The following is an 18,376-nucleotide window of genomic DNA, read 5'->3' as shown; positions in this document are numbered from 1 at the left end:
TCCAACGAGATGCGCACGGAACTCGCCTTCATGAGGGGTGTGTTGTCCATCCATTGGGGAACTTCTCCCCTCTTTCCTTGGAATTCTCCAAGAATCGTTTCCACTCCCCAAAAATTACATCTCCATTCTCCAAATATCAAAAAACTAAAAAAACACTACCCCTAACCCCTGTTTATAAGAAAACATCACAATCACGTATGGCCCCCACTCACTTGCACTTATAGCCCACAGATTAGTGATGTGTCACCCAACATATACACATGCATACATACACACGGCATGGCCATTGTGGTCTACACACACAATTACTTCTTGTAACTTCATTGCGCCATGCCCAAGCAAAATCTTGACCGTAGATCCCCGTCCATGTCGCACCTAAGCTTGGTCCGGTCTCTACGTATTGACATAATTATCTTTTTATAGTGTGTAAGAAAAAGTAGGAAATTTTAGAAGTGTCTTCCTTTACAACCTTTTCCTGAAAATTCCTGCAATAGAGGGGCCTATGGTTTAATGATCCTTTCTAGTGAGCCTTGTATTCATGAATGAAGGAACCAAAAGCAAGTCTCATGTTATCTTATTAAAAAATCAAAAGCAAAATATCATACGTGATAAAAAAAAAAAAGTTGAACAAGGATTCAAAGTTTTGTTATTGCAAGTAAAAATAAATAAATTCTCTGTGAAATCTGGACTAGCAACCCTACAACACAATTGTAAAAGAAATGAACGCACACACATTCACATCACACCTGCACACTCATGCATTACTGTCTCTAACAATGTCTAAATACCTCGTGTGGGTGGAAACTGATATCCATTGAATCCGGTCCCGCCACCCATAAATGTCGTCTAGTGAATCACTGATCTTCTGTTATATCAACCTCACCATCAATTGAAGCACCACGCATATATGATGGTCCTCAACTACAAGAATGCGATGGAGAAGAATGGGATGGACAAGAAAGGCCATTTGTAAAGCTTTCTCAAGAAAGCTGTGACCAAAAGTCATAAACTGTACAAATCTCCACTGATGTGCCGAGACTCATACCCATATATGAGTGACTGATGAGCATTTCCCCAAGGCTCCAAACTTGGAAGCATTTCCAGCAAATTCAATCCATCACTAACTGCTGCTTCTGATGGTACAAAGTTAGAAGAATCGCCTTCTGAAGGTTCTGGTTGTTGCCTGGTAAGAGCGCATGAGTAGTCCAACGCCAATTCCAATTCCTAGACACATCCCCAATCCAATCCCTACACCCACTCTCACCCCAGCATTGAACCATGAGAGCTGACCATCGTCATCGGGATACATAGTCTCAGCGTAGAAACGATGATCTGTTTTCTCTTCAGAATCATAGTCATCAATTTCGCCATCAGGGACCTGTGAAAACCACACGTAAGACGGGGGATAAAAGTAACAGGACATAGAGGTGAATGAATCACTTTAGGCAACATTTGGTTGCCTCTCCTCGGAGGAAAGCAAAGTGAAAAAGGACAGTTCTGTTTCATCGTGACCATTCAATCTGGCGTTTTTCACTTCTCTTTCCACCGAGAGGAGGCAGCCAACAGGGGCCTTAATGAAAGGCGGATCCCAGTAACATAACAACATAAAAGACAAAGTCATGAGAAAATTAACATACCAAGCGAATCCACACACATAATAGATCAATTACATTATTGAGGAGCACGAAATGAAGCTAATAAAATGATTTAACAATTTCTGTTTCATTCTAGAAAGCAAAATCACGTTTTTTGGGTAGCTAATCCAAGCTCCCCCAAGGATTTGTGTATTTGCATGGGCGGCAATTTTAGAAAGAAAACGGACAGTCGACTTTTTGAGGAAGCGAGAGATGCTAATCAATGATCATTGTGCTCTATGCTTACAAGCGGGGGAAACGGTGGATCATTTATTGTTACATTGCACGGTGGCAAGAGAGCTGTGGAGTAGACTGTTATCAAGATTTGGTGTAGCGTGGGTCTTCCCAGCCAAACTAGCAGAATTGCTAGAAAATTGGGAATTGACTCCGTGGAAAGGAAAAGGAAAGATCCTATGGAAGGTAGCATTTCTTGCTACTTTATGGGTTCTATGGAAAGAGAGAAATGCACGGGTTTTCAAAGGAGTATCAAAAAGACCACTCTTCCTAATTAATAAGATGATTGCAATCACAATATCTTGGGTGAGAACCCTCCCTAGCTTTGCATTTGTGTTTGCATATGATCTATGGTATGGTTGGAGAGTAATTTGCAATGGAGCTAGGGAAGAGCCCAAAGTGGATCAAGTGTGGGAGCCACCCGCCCAGGGACTTTTGAAACTTAATTTTGATAACTCAAGTACGGGAAACACGGGTCCATCCGGAATAGGGGTAGTATTAAGAGATGACCAAGGAAATGTCACTTGGGCCTATTCGGGCCCAATGGGTATCTCGGATGCAAATGAGGCGGAAGTGCGGGCCATACACCATGGAATTAAACTTCTAAACAATGTTGAATTGGAAAAGGAGGAGATAGAAGGAGACTCAAAGAATGTAATTAGGTGGTTCAATGGAACTCATTCGTTTCCTTGGAGATTTGCGGCTCTTTTTGATGAAATTCAGGATAATAGTGGAGGATCTCAAATAGTTGCTTATCATGTCAAGCGAAGCACAAATGGGGTAGTGGTTAAGCTAGCTAAAGATGGGGTATCCAGAGAAAGTTTGGAGCGTTTTGATTATCTCCCCCCTTCATATTTCTTTTGTTTCCTTTTTCGATCTTGTATTATCTGTATTGACCATCTCGATCTCCTTTCACTATTATTAATACTATCTACCATACAGAAAAAAAAACCTGCTGGACTTTGCCTCAAGGGAGGTAATACATGCACAAGCAAGAAGCAAATCCCTGTAAAACTACAATAAATGTTCTGAAAGAATTTCAGAACTTTTGTCGTGTCTGGTGTTGATTTGAGATTCCATTCCAGGAATTCAATTAGAAAATCAAGGGAAATGGTACAGGATTCAGCGTTCATAGTTAACAAAAACCATACAAGTTTCTCCAAGATATAAAGGCTTTTATCAGTAAGGAATGAACAGCAAATGACTACACTGCTGTCTTAAAGTATTGCTTAGTAGTCCCGCCCATGTGGGAATTTCGAGGAGTGGGAGATTTAGAGGTGTGTGGGTGTGTGGGTCTTAGAAAGGAAGCAAGCCAAACAAAACAAAAGCAAAAATAAACAAATACTAGTGTTAGTCAGATTTGGATCACTGGATACCACCTCCGATGTGCAACTTCTCTAGATGTATCTACTACAAAGCAACTGCTATATTCAATTTTCGCGCAACTATACAGAGCCCACCCAGACACAAGTAATTAATGAACTAGTTGAATGCTATAGTTGACTTGAAAGCACAGAAGCTTGAAATGCCATTCACGCAAGTGCATCAATGGCAAAGACACGACAATCGTGTAGCATTCAATAATTGGTAATCAACTAAAATCATATTCCACACAAATTGCAAGAACTCAAGATTTTGCTCCAATTTCAACCTAGAAAAGAGCACCCTAATGCTGGAACCATTTGTTGCTTCATGTGTATGATTAGAAGAAAAAGAATGAACAGATTTTGAACTACTGTCTGTTAAAAATAAGCATCACCCTTTTATAACAAATTTATTGAGAAGGAAAGAAGATGACAGAATGGTTAGGGTAGAGATTACCTATAGAATACATATAATGCTCACGACTTATGCTAAGGTCCAAAGGCTGCCCAATACACAACATGTCCTCACTAACGTGTATGAAATATTCCAAACAATAAGTATTCCTTTCACATCATCTCATAAGAAGGCCTTTCTTACTATTTCAAAGCATGTATATTTTAAATAGTAGCATGCCGTATTGGAAGGACATCAGCCATACAATCAAGATTATCACTCTCTCTGAAATGGTCACTAAGGCAAACAGCAATGACTACCTAAGAATGAAGATCAAGTGTAAAAAAGCGCACTGCTTTTCATCTAATTAATGGCATTGAGGATTCCTTGAATATACCGTGTCTGAGAGAATCGGGCCAAAAAATACAGTTACTTGGACCGATGAGGTCAATAGCCTCCTACAAGGATCTCATTAGGAATCTAATAGTTAGGACCACATCAGAGATATTGAGTGCTCCAAAAAAATCTCTGACTAAATTTAAATAACCAAAACCAAAGATGTTCAACCAACCCATGAAAGTATGATGGCATTGCAGGGGCTCTAAAGCTACTCGGTCCAAATGCAAGAATTTGTGCTTGTCAAAATTAGTACATATACAATAAAGTTTTACAATTTAGCACAGATTCATAGACAATGATGCTTGTAAATGATGTGGAAGTCTCTCGTTTTGACAAACAGATATACAGGCTGAGCACTGAAAGTCAGATTAAAGGGACTAGCACATGAAATCAATGACTCCAAATAGGTCGGTAACGAAAGAGCTCTTATCAACCAACATAAAGTTAGTACTAGAAGAAGCAACCACTATCCCGTTGCTAAATTAAGGATGAGACCCAAGTCTAGGTATTTACAGAAACGCATGCCGAACCCAAAATCATAAGGGCGTTAGCAGGATACTATATCATTATGTGTTACATAATTATATTTATATGAATTGCATGTGAAATGTCATATGTAGTGAATTATCAGACACGCGCATTTTAGTAGGCGTTCAATGTTATTAAACACAAATGGCAGTCCTGCTTATTAAGCAATTCTTGAAGTTTCATCTTAAAATTCTATCATTTGCATATGTTTCCATACGTTTCCATGATTTTACAAATTTTCCACCAAAATTTCTAATCGGAACTGAATGTTTCTGTTACTGCTATAATCAAAACAGAAATTTAAAACCTTGAGTCTAGGTAACAAAATCAAAGAATCAAAACTACACTAAACCAATAAATGAGGTGTCATCCGAGCATCGAGGACTGTAAATGCATGCCATAAAAAAGAGAGGCCACAAGGAGCTACAGTAGGAATCATTTAGGAAGACATAGGAATACACACGTCATAAGACAAAACTCAAAATGCCAATAAATGGAGAGGACCTAGAATAGAAGAAGGAACCTTCATCCAGACTGCAACATCAACCATCCATCATTAGAAGAGAGATGGAATTATTAGCATCTCCGACACCTACTAAAATCCCTTAAGACAACATATACAATGTGAAATCCAATTCACTGTACACAAATATCCGGTCACTCACATTAAATAAAACAAACACATACGGACTCCAAATCAAACACCAGATAGTAAAAACATCTTTCAGTTTCCAACTTGAGCCTAATGAACTTGGGAGTTCAAGTCATCCATATATTAGACCGAAAGGAAGCCTGAAGAAATTGGGAGCTCAAGTCATCCATATATTAGACCAACCTTTTGCTTAACTTCAACTTGAGCATTCGGCCTTGCTCTGCATACTTAACCTCATAGATGGAACTCCATAATGACAAACCTTAATTGAAGCACACAACAATAATTTCTGATACAAACAAATTGAATTGTTAAACTCTCTTGAGGAATGAAGCCCCTTCGATCATTGGCCAACAAAATTAAAACAACTGTATTTCTATTGCCATCTTACATTTTGATCTTATAGAATATCTTTATGGATGTAGATATTCAATAACGAGAATTAATGCTTATATCTAAAGATGATCCATGGAATAGATGGATCAAAGATAGTGAATTTGAAACTTCTGATAAATAAGCCATAATTTATTTATTTTTTTGAAATAAATAAGATGGACCATACTTGCTCTGATTCAAAGGAGGTAAAATTAAAATGGCATGCTTGTTGAAACTCCTTAAGCGTAAATGATCTATCTAGGTAATTTATTATGCCACAAAGAATGCTTTTCTTCAACATTTATGTCTAGATAGTTCGGTGTTGTGAGGTTCTGACGAAGAAAAATAAACTAAACATTGCATCCTCCGACGATTAAAATAGGGGGCTTTGTAGGACCCCATAAAATACATCAAAACAAATTACTCGTTGCATCCACCAATATGGAAATGAGAGACTAAGGCTAGAAAAGTGAGACGAGATCATGCACTAATGAAGAATGGTTGAAATGGACAAATTTAATAGATTGACCTATGTTTGATGATATTTGGGGGGGAAATAACGTTCATAACACAGTTCATTGTGATAAGCTTATTCCATGTGTTCTTTCTAGATCAAGTTTAGGCCATCCACTGAGGTTCAAAAGATCTCATCTTCCATGGCCATCGCATATTGGAAAATGACATTTTCTATCGGGAGTGCTTTGAATCCATCCTCAAAGTGTTGAATGGAGAATAGTTGGGCCAAGGGTTTTGTGCTTTAAGGCGACCTAGTGCCTATTGGAAGGACGTTAACTCAAACAAAGATGGAAAGGCCTATGAGCTCCATCTATATTATGATATAAAAACCAGTGTGCCAAATAAGTCAAAGTCAAAGGTAGAATGCACATTGTCGGGGTGACTATGAAAAGTGAAAAGTGAGAACCATTCCAAAACAGAGCAATTCATCATCATAGATGTCCAATCAGCTTGGTTCTTTCACAAGGATACACGAATACCAGAGTTGAAGATATCTAATAGAGTAATATTTAGCCATAACATAAGGAGTAGGTGTACTTAAGACTCGTATCTCGCATTCTTCTGATTCTTCATCAGGAATTGACACGACTCTCATTCTTGGACCTCTGCAAAGTCTAAGCTCCCCTTGTCCTTTTCTTATCAAGCTAGGTAGGCCTTGTGCTCATCTTTTATACTTCTCTTATCCTCTATTTTTTTTTATCAAAAATGAAAACAACAAAATGAAGAACGGAACACAGAGTAACATATGCCATAGTTACTTGCTTAAAAAATGTGACATGGTTGTGTCAACTCAAAATCATGTTTTGCTGATTGCCAAACAACTACAATGTGTTCACATAGTACTATTTGGTGAATCATAGCTCAATGCATAAAATTCCACTTCCCAATTCGCGCTTGATGTAAAACCACTGTGAAGACTAAAACAATCCCCAAAAGCCCTGATCTACTTTATATGCCAAGACTAATTATTCTAGCCTTCAACAATCATAAACAAAAAACTGCTAAGTGGGTAAAAGTTTTAAAAAAATATCTACCAAAACCAATTCACCATGACAAGAACAATCAACACAAAAGATGACCTTCATCAGAAAAACCCAATAATTCACATAGATTAACAAATTCAAAAGCATAGATTTCATACAAAAAGAAACAACGCAATTCACTTACAGAATGCAACCTCCGGTGCTGAATCACGCCATTGACACTCCTCCTTTCCCTCTCAGTCTCTTCGTCCTCCGGTATCGAATCCAACATCCTTTGCCTCGCAATCTTCCTTCTAGGACTAACCTGAATAGTCTTAGTCAAAATTAAAGGAAACCCAGAACAACAACCAGCAACATAAACCTCAATCGAAGGCGAAGAGATCCCAAGCTTAGGTTGAAAGAACGCCGAAGACCCACCAGCAATCGAAGCCGCAGAATAACAATCCATACTCCAACCAGTCTTAGAATCATTACCATTATTCCAAGGAGAATCCATCCTTTCAATTGACCCACATAAGATCATATCTTGATTCTCATAAACTTCAAATTCCGCAGCCCCTGTGATCTTAATACTATCTGTGCTTACATAGGTTACTTCAGATGATTCTTTATCGAGGCGATCTCGACGAAGGGTGAGGGACGCTATTTCGGTGGCGGGAATACGTGAGCCGTTGATTTCGAGGGCGACTCCGATCTCACGGCGGAGATGGCAGAGAGTGAGATGGTGAGGTACAGAATCGATTATGCAAGGAGAGATACGAACATAGAAGAGTCGGATCTCGAACCAGCCTAGGGGAGGGCATGTGGGTCCGTTTGTGAGACGATAGTGAGGATAATTTTGGGTTTTTTTGGCTGGGCAGATTGCAATTGAAGGGTTTTCTTCTGGGTAATCATCTAAATCCATTGCTACAAAGGGGGAAATCACTTAAAAGAACGAAGATGAAAACGAATTTCAGTTGGGTTTTGTCTTTGTCTTTGTATTTGTCTTTTCCCTCTAGGGTTTTGCCTGGAGGAAATAGACATTAAAGAAAAGAGAGGATTTTGGAGAGGGAGGAAGAGAGAGGGAGAGGGATTAGGGTTTTGGTATTGTGTGACTTTTGGGTGGATATTTATTTTGTTCGACGTGTGATTAGGGTTTAGTTTTAAAATTGGAGAAGGAAGGGGAAAAAGGAGAGATGGGGCGAGTCAAAGGGGGAAAAGGTAGGAGAGATCCGAGGACCAAGACGATTATATCTCTTATCGTTGAGATTTGGGGGCGTATTTATGATTTTCGCGGGATATCTTTAAGGAAAATGTTATCAGCACTACCGTATTTTGATGAGGGCACTCTTCTCACTTTCTCACTTTATTTAAAAGTATACGCTATGGCCCGCACCATAAGATGATCCAAACCGTCCATTAGATGCGCACAGTCTAAATAGGTTGTGCCACAAGAATCATTTCCATAGGTTGATGCTAACCCTCCGATCTATAGAGATAGATCGGAGGGTTAGCATCAACCTATGGAAATGATTCTTGGGGCACAACCTATTTAGACTGTGGCCCATCTAATGGGCGGTTTGAATCATTTTATGGTGAGAGTCATGCCGGTATTAATAAAGTGAGGAGTGCCCTCATCAAAATACAGTAGTGCTGATAACATTTCCCTATTTTTATCTTGAGCCCCGTTTGTTATGGAACTTTTGTTTTGGAACCGATTGTGAGTCTAATACTTGTTATTTGGACTCAAATTTACCCCATGTTTTTGGAAACTTTGTGTGAGTTGAGAATATAGATGTTTAGGGAGTACTCCAAAAGAGGCCAAATAAATGAGGAGATTTACTTTTATGAATCTGAAGAAATGGGAGTTGGGATTTTGAATTGTTTGCATTGTAAAGAGAATGCTGTTGTTTCATAGGAAAGAGGTATAGTAGTGTAAACCTTTCTTTGATAATTTGGAAGAATAAGAGAACAAAATAATTGAAACGTAACAAGAGGAAAGAATAAAAAAAGAGAAAGAAGTTGCAAACTCGGAAACCATGGAAGATCATTTACTTTATTCGCATGTTCACTTTATATACATAGCCTGTATTGGATAACCACAACGAACTAGAGATAAAATCAAACTCTTCACCACTTATCATCTAGAATTCTAATAAATAAAAAACTCTATCTAACAGGTCTAATAGTTATCTAACTATAAGTAGGACTCTCATGAGTCGGTGGTGAACACACACGTTCACAAGTAGGAGTATAGAAAAAATTAGGAAACCTTCTTATGTGTGGAAATAGAGGGAGAGGTAGGAATTTTAGGAGTGAGTCATTTTCGTACTTACCTTTTTGTAGCCAAATTAGGCCTTAGGATTTAGGAAGTTATTTAAGGAAAAATTGCCAATGGGGGACATCAAAATACAAGAATTGCCGACGGAGGACACACTTTTGAAAAATTGTTAAAGAGAACCGATAACCCCCTTTTGAGAGTCTGATAACCCCATTTAGAGGGTTGTTAAACCCCTTTTAGAGACTTGATAACCCTCATTTCGTCCCTCTGTAATAATTTTTGAAAAAGTGTGTCCCCCATTTGCAATTCTCGAATTTTGTTTCCATTATTTAATTATGGTTTCCAGAGAAGTTCTGGATTTTGGGAACTGATTATGAGTCCAAAAGTGATTATCAGATGTAAAATTAAGGCCATGTTTGTTTTGGATTTTGAGAACCGATTGTGAGTCCAAAACTGACTGTCAATGTCAATTCATACATTCCAAGACCCAAGAAAACCACCAAATCTCAAGAAATTCCAGCATTCAACACGAGAGAGATCGCAAAGAGTCGCAAAACATGTGATGCATGGGTTAGAACTCCCATTTCTTTGCTGTTGCACGATCTAAATCTAGTCAGAAATTACCCCATTCTTTAGTCCTAAGTCGAATTTAAAGAGGAAACTCTCAACTAGTTTTAAATTAGTTCACGTCAGGCAGAGGCAAGTAGAAGTCTAGACCCCCAAATTTGAAAAGCGAACTCGGAAAATACCTAAAGAACACCTGGAAATGGCACCAACCTAATCCAGGGTTCTAAAAAATCATTAAAATATCTTTATATTTTATTATCTGCTACAAAAACATCACAAATTTTCAGGAAAAATTCGTAACTTTTTCTTAAATTTTAATTTTTATAAATTTTAAATATTTTACTTTTTATTAGATTTTTATAAAAAAATCTCAAGACAAATATGTGTGACCAACATTTAAAATATAAAACAAGGGACCCACACATGTATCGACTTTATGATTTTCTGTATGCTAATGACTGATGAGACACATTCACAATTTCCATTTGACAGAGCTTGCGTCTTTTATATGTAAAAGATTTTGGACATTGAATAGGTTTACCAGTTTTGGGGGAACATAAATCCTCTTGAATCAAGAAAAGATAAGGACAACTTGTATATGGAAGAAAATTAAAACAACATGCACATGCACCGAACAAGACACTGTTGAAAAAACCACTGTTTTGGGGAATATGTTTTCATGTTCTTCTCCATTAATAGGGCAGTGATAAATCGACCCCCCAAAATGATAAATCGACTCCCCATGTGTCTATCTCTCTCCTCTTTCTCTCTCTAACCCGGAGGAGAGAGAAAGACACATGGGGAGTCGATTTATCATTTTGGGGGGTCGATTTATCACTGCCCTATTAATATCCTATGTTGAGGAGCTTATTTTTGTGGGAGATTTTTAAGAATGGCATGATAGTGTTAAGTCGGTTAAATTTATATTTATTTTTTTGAAATGGTTAATTTTGTATTTATTATAATGGGAGATCTACTCCAAACATAGCAAATTTCAATTAATAGTTATAAATTGGTATAATACTGATGCACCTGAGGCACTGGACAGATACCTGATAAGCTTCGTACACCTTCCACAGCTATGTATAAAAAACATCTTCCAAAATGGAGGCTCTGAAACGGTTCACATGTTGGGCATTGGCAGAGTAGGAAGCGAGTGCGAGAAGCGATGCCAGAAACAAAAGCAAGAGGCAAGGGGTTTAGAAAAGTGAACATGCGGGAAGCGAAAAGCTCTCAAGAAAGTAAAGAGAAAATGTGTAGGAAGCGTCAATGAAAGTCAACATGAAGCATGTAATAAGCCTCATTGGAAACGAAGTAACGAACAAGAAGAAAATAGAAAGAGTAGGATTGTAGTAGGTTAGGGAGGGAGGGTTAATATAGGTAAGGATTATAAGTAAAAAAGAAGACTTAGAGACTAATTAGAATTACAAGTCCACATCATCGTTGACTCCCCCGAGTAGACTCACTTTGGCCTAGGCCACATTCTTGTTCGGGTGCTTAGTGGAGCCGGGGGAAGTCTTTACTTTCTCTTTTCATTATGCACGTAGGGGGTCTGCATTCCGAGATGTGAAACCAAAGAAAAAGTTTGTTGACCTTATGCACTTATCTTTGGGAGTGAAGTCAAGACGAAAAGCTACGACTCTTCAAGCAAGGAGCTTGGGACGCTGCTGGGATCATAAGGTCAAATCTAATTTTAGTGGTACCTTGACCGCCGCCCCCAAAACAGCAGCGGCGTAAAATACCCGGTGGGGAATCCGCATTTTGTAATACAAAGTCAATCAAAACTCCTTTGACTCTCCTTATTTATAACCCCCATTTCCAGTTCGGCCTGAGATGTTTTGAACGGCTTAGGATGACCAAATTTTATTAAACTTGGGTTTCCGAGCAGCGAGTACCCTAGTTTTAGCGAACTGGGTTTCCGAGCAGCGAGTACCCTAGTTTTAGCGAACTGGGTTTCCGAGCAGCGAGTACCCAGTTTTAGGGAACTGGGTTTCCAGAGTACCCAAGTTTTAGTGAACTGGGTTTCCAGGCGGCGTTGGTTTTTGCATCCGGGCTGGTTCCGGACCAGGAGTGGGCTCCCGATCTTTGCGGACACGAGCCGTGGCGAACCAAGCAGCGAGTACCCAGTTTTAGCGAACTGGGTTTCCAAATAGCAAGTACCCAAGTTTTAGTGAACTGGGTTTCCAGAGTACCCAAGTTTTAGTGGACTGGGTTTCCAGGCGGCGTTGGTTTTTGCATCCGGGCTGGTTCTGGACCAGGAGTGGGCTCCCGATCTTTGCGGAGACGAGCCGTGGCGAACCAAGCAGCGAGTACCCAGTTTTATCGAACTGGGTTTCCAGAGTACCCGAGTTTTAGTGAACTGGGTTTCCAGAGTACCCAAGTTTTATGAACTGGGTACTGGCCTGCGGAGGGGTTTTGATCCGTCGCGCATACGCCTTGCGAGCAGCGGAGGACGTGCCCCCAGCGGCGGGTCCACCCATGATTGTACCAATGACCCCCCTTGGCCGAGACCGTGGTGCCTCTGGCTGCGTACTGGCCTGCGGAGGGGTTTTGTTCCGAGCAGGGGACGGCTGTGATCTTCGAGGGCTGCGACCTTGGGGGCTCTTTTCTCTCCGTTCTTGCTTGCGGCCGTCAGTTCGAATATACTTTTTCAAATAACCCCGGCCGATCAGCTGTTCAATTTTCTCTTTGAGCTGCCAACACTCATCCGTGTTGTGACCGTGGTCCTTATGGAACCGACAGTATTTTGATGGATCTCTCATGTTTTCTTTGGAGATCATTCTAGCAGGCCACTTCACGAATTCTTCTTCGCTGATCGCAGCCAATATATGTTTTCTGGAGGTGTTGAGAGGTGTGAAGCTCTCTTCTCTTCTTTGCGGAAATGGGGACTTCTCTCTTCTTGGAGGTTTATCCTCCCTGCGCTGCTTGGTGGGATTTTTCTCTTCAGAGGTTATCCTCCGATTTGAATTAAGAGCTACCAGTGTTTCTTCCACCGTAATATACTCGTCTGCCCCGGCCATCAGGTCTGCCAGCGAGTGCGGATTTTGTCGAGCTACAGCCCGACGGAAATCATTAGACCTGGCACCCACGAGGAGCACATTCATAGCCGCTGAGGGATCTAGATTGGGCACCTGAAGTGCCTCCCTGTTGAAGCGGCGAACGAATACTTTCAGGGGCTCATTATCCTCCTGCCGCAAGGCTATCAAGGATGCTGTTGTTTTCCTTGGCCTGTGGCTGCTCATGAAGTGGCGGACCAAATCCTCCCCGAAGTCATCAAAGTTACTGACAGAGTTTGGTTTGATTCTGGAGTACCAGTCTCTTGCCGCACCAGTTAGCGTCGTTGGAAACGCTCTGCAAATGAAGCCGTCGGAGGCGCCGTGGAGGAGCATCGTTGTTCTAAATGTCTCCAAATGATCCACGGGGTCAGTAGTCCCGTCGTACTGCGGGACGGCGGGCATTTTAAACCCTCTGGGTGCTGGAGCACCAGGACATCATCAGTGAACGGCGTTCTGCTTGAGAACGCCCTGGAGGCGGGCCGGCTCTGATCCTTCGCCAGCTCCTCTATTCGGTGGTCCATTTCCTCCATTCTCTGTAGGAGCGGATCCGTTCTACGTTCCACGGACTTGATTCTTCCCACAGATTGGCTCGCCGCTGAGCCGGACTGGCTCTCCGGACTCCTATGACGAGACCGGGACTTCACTGGTCCACGATCTTCATGAGCTCGGCGCCTTTGTGCGGAGCGGGACTGTGACCTTTGGCGGCGATGAGGCGCTGCTTGAGCATGCCTCACTGTGGGGTGATGGACTTGTCTGGTGGAGTGGTGAGTTCGATCTTCACCACGGCGCGATGACTCTCCCTCGTGGGTGTCTGGCCTTTCTTGGACAGATTGTGGAGCTTCTGGAGGAGGTTGGGGAGGAATCCCGAGTAATTGCTGGTACTACCCAACGAGAGCTGTCATTTGTTGAAAAAGAGCTTGAACTTGCTCCGGAGTGGGCAGAGGATTCAGGTGTTCTGAGTGAGCAGGGCTCTGCTCGGCTGTAGCAGAAGATGCTACTACCAGCGAGGCGATTCGCTCGCTCCGGGTCCTACGGGGCAGCACGGTTTGGGTGGTCCGTGCAGTAGGTATCCGCGCGCTCTTGCGCCCTGCCATTTTTGTGAGATGTTTGAGAACGGCTTTTAGTTCTGAGGTCCCACGGATGGCGCCAATCTGTTAGGCCGAAAATCGGTAACAGGTACGACAGTGACGTAAGAGCTGAGCTGGATGACCAGAGGAGCTGAGTCCTGAGGGACCGGAGTGAAGGGGAGCGAAGTGGCTGAGTCCTGCACAAGGCAAGCGAGGTCAGAAGACCAACCCGGGTTTTACTCCGGACAGGCCCTTCGACACACAAGTCAGTATGAGCAGGAGTGCAGAGCTAGTCTTAAGAGTTTTTGGGTGGAGAGGGTTTTTCGTATTACCCGTTGGTTTGAGCTTTGAACCCCTATTTATAGGGGAAAACCTGGTGAGGTCTCCAGGACAGGTGTCCTGGACAGGTGGCGGCCTGCGAGAGGCTGGAGTTCACCTACTACAGGACGGGTGGCGGCCTGTGAGAGGCTGGAGTTCACCTACTCTGAGACAGGTGGCGGCCTGTGAGAGGCTGGAGTTCACCTACTCCAGGACATGTGGCGGCCTATGAGAGGCTGGAGCTCACCTACTCTGGGACAGGTGGCGGCCTGTGAGAGGCTGGAGCTCACCTACTCCAGGACAGGTGGCGGCCTGTGAGAGGCTGGAGTTCACCTACTCCAGGACAGGTGGCGGCCTGTGAGAGGCTGGAGCTCACCTACTCTAGGACAGGTGGCGGCTTGTGAGAGGCTGGAGCTTTACACCCTATCAGTATGCTAATGAGATACATGCAAATTTCCATTTGACAGAGCTTGCGTCTCTATATGTAGAAGATTTTGGACATTGAATAGGTTTACCAGTTTTGGGGGAACATAAATCCTCTTGAATCAAGAAAAGATAAAGGACAACTTATATATGGAAGAAAATTAAAGGTCAATGATAAATTCGCCGCCTTCTATTACTATATTCACCCCCTATTTTTCAAAATGGATTGTACAACCCCACAATGTAAATAGGTTGTACCCCAAACATCATTTCCATAGGATGATCCTAGCCATCCAATCTACAGAGGTTTGATTATATGGAGTTTCTCTATAGATCGGAGGGCCAGGATCATCACAACCTATTTACATTGTGGCCCATCAAAGGACGGTTTGGATCAGTACAGTCCATTTTGAAAAATAGGGGGTGAATATGGTAATAGAAGGGGGCGAATTTATCACTGCGCAAATTAAAATAACATACACATGCACCGAACAAGACATGGTTTATAAAACCACTGTTTTGGGGGAACATAAAGTCATAAATCCACATGAATCAAGAAAAGATAAGGACAATTTATATATGGAAGAAAATTAAAACAACATACATGGACATAAATCCACATGAATCAAGAAAAGATAAGGACAAGTTATAGATGGAAGAAAATTAAAACAATATACAGATGCACCTAACAAGACACGATTAGAAAAACCACTAATTTGGGAAAAGTAATAGACCCAACCCCTTTACTAGGTCTGAACGAATGGTTGTCTTCTCCTTATAAAAACCCATGCCTTTTAGAGTTTTTCATATCAATGAAAGTCTTCTTCCCTGATAATTTGTTTCGTTTGATGGCTGTTGAATTTGACTTTGGGCTTGGGCTTGAATATGAGTTCAATGAACATGATGATATTCTGAGCAACTTCCTTCATGTTGACTATGCATGGACCTTGACCTTCTGTTGCTACACGACCCATGTATAAGTTCTCATCATTATTTTCATTTTTTTTTTCTCTTGTTCCTTGCTATTTATTTTGAAAGCTTCATGTTTATCAGTAGAATACGATTAAGTAAATGTTGGGAATTTACCCGGGTAGAACTCACCCCTAAAAGCTAGCCTTTAGAGGGAGGGTGCCCATTCCCTTATAGCAAAAATAAACAATCTCCATGGTCTTTTGGATTTAATAAACCTACACAATGTAAAACTACAAAGAATAAATTAGAAGTTTTCATTAAGAAATTATAAAACTTTGTGATCTTGTTGACAGTCATGATAAAAACTTAATCTACTAAGAAGAAAACACATGCCTTGTTGACACTGTAGAAGCCTGTAAAAAGAAGGCTCGTTAGATAAAATCCTTGAATCCCCAAGGAAAAATAAGATAAAATCGAAACTGTATTATTGCTCAATGAAAGATGATCTTTGCATAAACCATACTATCCATCTTTAGAGAATTTCTAATCTTCTTCTTTACACCCATTTTATTGTTAGAGTTAGTGCCCTAAACAGATGGAATTTCGTCCAATGGGGAAGATATTATTTTAATTAAAATATCTTGTTTCTAATTAATTAGAAAAGATGAAAAAGGAAAACTAGTTGTATTGGGAAATTTGTTTCCTAAGAGATAAAGAGGAGAGATCTTGTGGAGATCTTTTAGGAGATTTTCTAAGAACTTATATTTGCAAACAGAGTTGTTGTGGGCATCCCACACGCCCAAAAAAATTTGGAGAGGAAAAACGTCCAATTTGATTGGTATTTTGGTTTCCAAAAATGGTTTGCAAACTTGCACAAAATATTAGATAATATCTATGTGAGTTATTCTAGAGTTTGAAAATTAAAAGAAACTTCAAAGGGTGCGCATAAATATTTTTGGAGTTTTTATCCACAAAGGAAAAACGCCCAAATTGCCTCTCTCTCTCTCTCTCTCTCTCTCTCTCTCTCTCTCTCTCTCTCTCTCTCTCTCTCTCTCTCTCTCTCTCTCTCTCTCTCTCTCTCTCTCTCTCTCTCTCAGGCAAAAGTGAATTACAATTTTGTTCTACGTGATTTATACTTCCGCTGTGCGTAGCGTTTTTGCCGGAGGATTACTATCCTTCCAACATTAGGCTCCTTTCTTTCGACATAAAATGGTGGTAAAAGAAATTTTGTGTCAATTTTTAATTTAAAAAATGGAAGTAAAATTTGTTTTACACCCATTTTACATCAAAGGAAATGGAGTCTTAAGTAATTTTTGTTGGCTACTAAGATAATATCAACTCATGTAACTTTTATATCTTGTACTTACATTTTTTTATTTTTTTTGAAGGGTATATTTATATTTGAAGGTTATTGTGATTGGTGAGGAACTGCTACATCTTGCTACTCCGTTACTGGATCTTCGGCATTTAAGACTGAAGACAGCTCTTCATAGAAATGAATTGCTCGGAGTTTCTTGCCTTACTGAGACGCTGCCCTATTTTGGAGGCTCTAACAACAGAAAATAGTAAACTTAAGGCATCTTAATGTAAGTAAACTCCAAGAATTTTGTTTCCTTATCATTAGAAGACCATCATTTTGTAGTTTTTTTTAATACTAATATTGTTATTTCTATCTGTGATTTTAGGCATCACAACTTCTACCATTCTAATGTTTAAGAAAGTAGTTGAAGACTATGAAGGTGGTGAACTTCAAAGGGAGCGAATATGAATTGCGAAATCTTCAATTTTCGCTTTGCAAGCAATGGCTCTTAAGGAACTCGTAATTGTTACATTGAAGACAATATTAACAAACGGACAAGTTTGTGGGAGTTCATGATTATTGCTGCAAGGCTATGACAATTTGAGAAAGCATCTCCATCCCTACAAGTAATAATCTCCTAAAATCAGATTATTTAAGGAAATTATGTTTCAAGAATCAAGAAATTTTGTATCTGGTTAAGATGTGATCACTAGATGACACATGTGATGTAATCCACTAGTACTGGTTTTCGGAGCTAAGGGCATGTTTGGGTGGCAAGAAAGTTCTAAAATGCATTGATGGTTCCTGATTCATCGATTAATGTGGTGTCGGTATTCATTGCTAAAGGTTTCTATTTAGGGAAGTGATATATTTGCCCCATTTTTTTTACCACGGACAGCCCCTCTGGTGTAAACATGAAGTCATGAATATACTAGAGGGCCTGTCCCAAGTAAAAAAATGGGGCAAATATATTATTTCCCTTCTATTTCACCGGCGGTCATCACCGCCGCTGAAAGATACTTATTAGTGCTAGAAGCAGAAAAGTAAATTTCTTTTCTCTTTAGGAAAGTAATTGTCTTCTTTAGATTCTTGTAGCGTTCACCTAGCCCTCCCAGACCCCGCAATGGTGGTGGGAGTCTCGTGCACTGGGCCGCCCTTTTTTTTTTTCTAGATACATGTAGCCTAAAAAAAGTAGCACTCAAATGAGCGAAGTGGATCCATCTATCTCCTGCATTTAACTTGCAGTTACCATTGCACTTAGGCCATGTGTAGTGCAGGTGGGAGAAGGAAAAACTCAAGAGGTCAAGAATAAGTAGAGTGGGGAAGTGTCAAAAAACAAGGAAATAGTCGATCATATTTTGGGTGGAGTTTTTTGTTTCCTTTTTTAGATTTTT

The 18,376-nt window shown here is 40.6% G+C and overlaps 1 protein-coding gene and 1 long non-coding RNA gene across 2 annotated transcripts; one reads left to right on the top strand and one right to left on the bottom strand.

The window, feature by feature from the left end:
- Positions 1-623: 623 nt before the first annotated feature.
- LOC143875566 (Erythronate-4-phosphate dehydrogenase family protein) lies at positions 624-8,312 on the bottom strand. Its single transcript, XM_077377159.1, has 2 exons — positions 7,264-8,312; positions 624-1,378 (listed from the first exon to the last, which is right to left on the bottom strand). The coding sequence occupies exons 1-2, from the start codon at positions 7,981-7,983 to the stop codon at positions 1,148-1,150; spliced, it is 951 nt and encodes a 316-aa protein (XP_077233274.1). The 5' UTR covers positions 7,984-8,312; the 3' UTR covers positions 624-1,147.
- A 7,293-nt stretch (positions 8,313-15,605) lies between these two features.
- On the top strand, positions 15,606-17,747 carry LOC143885523 (uncharacterized). Its single transcript, XR_013253385.1, has 3 exons — positions 15,606-15,744; positions 17,071-17,268; positions 17,368-17,747. It is a non-coding gene; the product is annotated as an uncharacterized LOC143885523 (long non-coding RNA).
- Positions 17,748-18,376: the final 629 nt, after the last annotated feature.

This window comes from Tasmannia lanceolata, unplaced genomic scaffold (genome assembly GCF_043159265.1).
Source record: "Tasmannia lanceolata isolate RefF3 unplaced genomic scaffold, GAP_Taslan_0.1 ptg000002l, whole genome shotgun sequence".
NCBI lineage: Eukaryota > Viridiplantae > Streptophyta > Magnoliopsida > Canellales > Winteraceae > Tasmannia > Tasmannia lanceolata.
This window is presented reverse-complemented; position numbering and strand designations above follow the sequence as displayed.

Coding starts and splice junctions, on each gene's coding strand:
- LOC143875566 (XM_077377159.1), bottom strand. CDS start 7,983: ATGGATTTAGATGATTACCCAGAAGAAAACCCTTCAATTGCAATCTGC. Junction 1,379..7,263: donor AGCACCGGAGGTTGCATTCT/GTAAGTGAATTG, acceptor TGGTTTTCACAG/GTCCCTGATGGCGAAATTGA.